Source organism: Limulus polyphemus, unplaced genomic scaffold (assembly GCF_000517525.1).
Source record: "Limulus polyphemus unplaced genomic scaffold, Limulus_polyphemus-2.1.2 Scaffold1, whole genome shotgun sequence".
NCBI classification, from domain to species: Eukaryota; Metazoa; Arthropoda; class Merostomata; order Xiphosura; family Limulidae; genus Limulus; species Limulus polyphemus.
Genome location: NW_013665611.1, coordinates 3,375,406 through 3,381,205, shown reverse-complemented (window position 1 = coordinate 3,381,205; position 5,800 = coordinate 3,375,406). Strand labels below are relative to the sequence as shown.

The 5,800-nt window shown below is 30.4% G+C and overlaps 1 protein-coding gene across 1 annotated transcript in view; it reads right to left on the bottom strand.

The window, feature by feature from the left end:
* LOC106460925 overlaps positions 1 to 5,800 on the bottom strand; it is an 80,058-nt gene that overhangs the window by 64,278 nt on the left and 9,980 nt on the right. Inside the window, exon 6 of the mRNA XM_022390553.1 lies at positions 4,835 to 5,050. Within this exon, the coding sequence (XP_022246261.1) occupies positions 4,835 to 5,050 (216 nt within the window). The remainder of the gene's footprint in view (positions 1 to 4,834; positions 5,051 to 5,800) is intronic.

The following is a 5,800-nucleotide window of genomic DNA, read 5'->3' as shown; positions in this document are numbered from 1 at the left end:
ATTTATTTGGTTTGTGTGGAGTTTTAACACAAATACATAGTTCAGAAAGTCACTGAGGTTGCCTTCTTCTAGTTGCTTTGTTTCTTTGTTCTCTATAGCATATAATGTCTATTCTGTCAAAAGAGAATATTGCAGTTATATATAGCACTAGAGCTGAAAGGATTAGCTCTGTAGTATCCTTTACTGGCTGATCTGATATTGTATAAATGTAACAGTTGACCGTGTAACAATTGGTGTGAGAGAACAGAAGTCAAGATGTAATACTGTTAATTTAACAAAGAACAAATTTACCTTTTGAATTCAATTGTACTTTTTATCTGGAGTTCTTCAAGTAAAGACTTACTTTTAAGATTATCATATTTAACTTGTTGGAAGTCTTTCTGAGAGAAAGATAGCTGTTGAGCTAAGCATAGTCCAATAGAAGCAACTATAATTCTGTCTGTGCAAGTACGTACATTATTATTTTTTGTTTCATAATAAAGATTGTAATAATTTTTAATGAATTATTTCAAAAACACATGAAACTGTTTCTAAAACACTGGTTTAGAAAACTCAGTTATGAGATTAAGAATTATTTCCCTTTTTTTTCTGAATGAACCTGCTGTTATTAGTGGGTCTAACTATCTGACACTTGGTAGGAAATCAGTTTTTACCTGAAAATACCACATTCTCAAAGCTTTGATTTCATGCATTTTATTCTTGAAATCATAATTTATTCTATTTCATCAAATTAATCAAAACCTGTAAAATCCTTAAAGAATTTTGAACAATTTGTAGTTCTGATTCACAAATCTCTAAGTCTGGTTGAAGTCATGTGATCAAATTCAACCTGAAGTATTACTTTTGGTAGCTAAACTAGTCAAGAAATTTATCTGTTGTTTCATTGGATAGTTGCATTGTGTCCTACTTAATGTTGTGTTTGGAGGGGATACATTGTAGTTGTCACACAGAGCAATGATATTTCCATATTTTAATGACCTTTTGTGATTGGTTAACTACAGAGAAAATATGCTTTGTAAATACAATTTTATAACTTTTAGAAACATTCATTACGATCTTTAAGGAGAATAGTCCATCTTTTTCAGATAATAAAGACTTGCCAGTGGACTTTCATCCATGTGTTAATCTTTTATCTATCCCTTCTGCTAATTGTTAAAGATAACTTCAGTCAAACTTTTATTTTATTTTACTATAGTTTGGCCTTCTCAGCTTGGAAGACATGTAATAAAATTGTATGTGAAATGTGAAATAAATATTACTTCATTGTTTTCATCAAACCTGTTTATTTCTTATATTCTGCACTTGTTCTCACATTAGCATTTCACCAGCCAAATTTTCGAACCTCTTGTTATATGGGAGCAGTTTACCTATGTGCCATTATTTCTCTAAATCAGAAATATCACAAATGCATCACTTATATTCATCTACACAAAGTATTGCAAACAAGACACATTTAAAAATGATCCTATAGAACAGTAGATTTCAGTCTCTTGAATAAACCATATTTTGGACTATTTTGGGTGTATAATTTTAATTTCAGGCATATAGATTGGGAAATATTAGAGTCAAATCATGAGTGAGGCAGGTGTTCAGAAACTGGTTAGGGAACCTACTAGGAACAATGCTATTTTAGATTTATTGTTAACTTCTAATAAAGAAATGGCTGACAGGGCAAACTGGGAAACATCTAGGTACAAGTGATCATTGCTTAATTAGATTTGATATTTTGCTGTATATGGAGATATGAAATAATGAGATTTTGATTCTAAATTTCAAAAAAAGCAAATTTGAAGAGGTGAGACAAGAATTATCTGCTGTGAATTGGCAACTGAATTAGTTGGAGATACTGATCAAATGTGGAAGATTTTAAAGATTAATTCTTAAATATTCCAGATAGGCATACTTCTTATAGAAAAAAAGGTAACTGCAATAAGAAACCAAGTTGGTTCACAAGATTATCAAAGATAAAATTAAAGAAAACCATTATAAATATAAAAAGTTTAAATGTATGGTAATAATGGGAGACTTGGGGGATTATAGAGGATTGAAAGAGTTAGTCAAATGGAAATTAAGAAATCAAAAAGTATATGAAAAAAAAGATTGGCTTATAATGTAAAATATTAGTAGTAAGGATTTCATCAAATACATTAAGAGTAAGCAGATAGTTTGGATGGGAATAGGGCCTTTGAGGGATGATATAGGAAGGCTAATATCTGATGATTATGGGATTGTTGGGTTTTAAATTTTACTTTTTCTTCAATTTTTACTAATGAATATTTAAGCAATATTCTTCATCCTGAACAGTTGTGAGATGGAAACAAGATTGAACAAGATGATCACAGAAATTCTGAAAAACACTTAGAAGTTTAAAAAATGATAAAGCTCATGCACCAGATAATATTTACCCAAGGGTTTTGAAATAGATTAAGGATTGGATATGTGAACCACTTGCCACTATTTTTCTAAGTCATTGAATAGTGGGCATGTGCCAGAAGATTTGAAGTTGGCAATAATGATTTTCCTCTTTCCAAGGAATGTGCTAAAAATTGTCCCAGTAATTATAGGCCTATTAATCTTATATCAGTGGTGAGAAAAAGTTGTTGAAAGTCTGAAAAATGTTATCGCTATAGATGTGGGGTGGACACAGCACATAGCTTATTTATGTAGCTTTGTGCTTGACACTATGTGAAAGATGTTGGTGCATTGCATCAACCACATTTTGGTGAAGCTATACTTAGCAATGTTTTTAGTAAACATTACAAGTATGTTGTACACACAAAAATTTGAATTTTTACTAAAGACTTGTCTGACTCAGAATTTGAGTCTGAGTGCAAGGTGATTTTCATGTTAAGAATAAAAATAATTTTTTCTCCTACTTTATATTCCCTTTACCTAACTTCTAAAATATCCTAAATGAATATTTGATAGAAATGCTAGATGGAAGAAAGAATAGGATTGTTATAAATGGAGTTCAGTCAAACTAGATTAACATCAGGATTGGGGTACCTCAGGGCTCAGTGTTAAGACCTTTCCTTTTTTTTAATTTATATTAATGACATAGATGAAGAAATGCTCAAAAAAGTATTTCAATTTGCTAATTGTTAGATATACATGACTGTTTCAATTTAAGTATAGTGCGAGTGTTGAATTTAGTTATTTTTAGAAGCAACAGTTTATCACAGGTTTGCTTATGAAGCATACATTGTGTAGTTCAATTATTGTAAACTAGTGAATGTTGTATTATTGCATAATGATACTAGAACATTCTATGTTTCATTGAGCATTAATGCATCATTAATATCTCATAGTGTGTGGAATGTTCAAGGCTTCTGTTGGGTTATATATAAATACATATTTAAAATGTACTTCAAGTAAGTAAGTTAGTAAGACAGAGATAGTTAGATAGATCTAGACCACATGTGAGTTTAACCATAATGAGCATGTAGTGGCGATTTTTAACGTGAAATTATCACAGATTGTATTGTACTAACAGAGTAGAGAAGAATAATTTGTCTTGTTAATTGGGTTCTAAAGTAATTGAACCAGCAAGTGTGGACTTTTGACAAAAAAAGATACAATTTTTTAAACCAGCAGTTATAGTGGTGATTTTAAAGTAAAAGTATCACTGATTGTATTGTAACAACATAGTAAAGTAGAATAATTTTTCATGTCAAAGTGTATTCTAAAATAACTGAACCAGCCTTTGTGGACTTTGACAAAAAAAGAGACAATTACTTAAAGCTCTGGATACAACTGCGATACCCAACAATGTAATGAACACTTGTATATATGTTTGACTTGCATTAATATATTATTTTAAAACAACTGGAATGTGTGCTGTTTGTTTAATATTGAAATTCACTGCCAATAAGTCACAGACACCTACTGTAAAGAATCTTATCCATACATAAATACATAATAACCTGACACTGATGACATTAAAGTTTAGGGTATTTCTGGCTGAGAGAAGGATGCTACTGTTTAACAAAAGGATTTGGATTATTTGGTGAGTTGGACAAATAAATGTCAGATGGCTTTTAATTATAATAAATGTTAGGTAATGCATGTTAAATACCACAATGTGAATTATGAGTATAATTTTGATGGGAGTAGCCTTAACAGTGTTATGGTAGAAAAAGGTCCTGGTTTTCTGGTTCATCAGTCTTTTAAGCCAATCACAGAATGTACTGTGGCTACAGGAAGAGCAAATAGAATTTTTGGTTGCATCTACAGAAATACTGAATACAAGTCTAAAGAGGTTATAATGCCATTTTATAGGTAAATTGTTAAGCCACATTTTTATTACTGTGTTCAGTCTTGGGCTCTTTACTTTGAAAAGGACATTAAATTGTTGGAAATGGTTCAGAGGAGGGATACTAGGATGATAACTGGGATAGAAAGATTGTCATATGATGATAGGTTAAGATCTCTGAACTTGTTTTTTCTTGAAAAAAATGGAGTTAGAGGGGATATAATTGAGGTGTTGAAGATTGTTAAGAGAATTGATTATGTTGATGCCTCATCTTTTACTCACATTTAATAGTGAGAATGAATGGTAAGACTAGGGGACACAAACATAAATTTTGTCATATTCAGCTAAGACAGCTTTATTTTTCAAACAGGATGGTTGGTAACTTAAGAGACTTTATGGGAAAGATTGATAAATATTTGAATGATTTGTGTTTTTAGTGTTTTGTTTAATTTGGTGGATAAAACAACTTAGATACACCAAAAGGCCCCTTTTGTCCTTTAATGTTATGTTGCAACATTATTTTCAAACATAACAGAAAGTCTAGAGTAATTCAAATGTGAATAAAAAGTAATAATCACCTACCAAACATTTTTTTTAATTCATCATTTTTTTGTTTCTGGTCTGACAACTGAAGTAAAGGATCTAACATATCTGGAGTCAGAAGATATGCAAAATCTTTCTGACATTCATTCTGGGCTTCACTCCAAGTAACTGCATCTTGAACGTTTCTCATACACAAAAGTGAACCAGAAATATTCTTGTACATGTATCCTGGTCTGCATAATGGGCCATCGCTTTCTAAGTGATGAAAATTAGTGGGATAAATAACATATAAGATGACCTTACTTCTCAATATCATGGTGCTCCTGAGGATCATAAAAATGAAAAGGTTTTATTAAAATCTTTCAAATAAGGTAGAATGTCTTCAAAGCAATTTTTTCATAAAGTAGAGGAGCAATTTAATTAAAAATACATTTCATGGACTATATACTATCTTGATTAAAAGCTTTTTTAAAAAGAATTACCAACTTCATTAAGGAAAATATTGGTATCTTCATGAATATATGGTAGGATGAGATGGTGGTGGTTTGTTTTAGTGCAAAGCTACAGAATAGATACTTTTGGGAATCAAACACCATATTTTGGTGTTATAAATTTGTAAATTTACTGCTGACTCACCTGGGGATTGGCGGGATGAAGCTAATTAAACTATATCTTCAGGTTTTTAAATATCAATCATATTTTATCAGCTTTTTTCTGCTAAACACATCATAATTTAAAACACATAACAAACACACAATAAAGTATACAAAAAATAAATAAAGACAACCTTACCAAAGGTTTGGATTTCATTTGTACAAAAATATGATTTTAAATAATGGCATGTATTTCAAGTGATATACTAAGTTCATTAAATTATTTGGTAGCTTACTTTTATAACTTATTTTTACTTATTTTAAATGTAAAGTGTTACTAACATCTCATAAAGAAACTAAAAATAATGCACTCAAAGAAGTAAACTTTATCACCAACATTTCACATATTGAT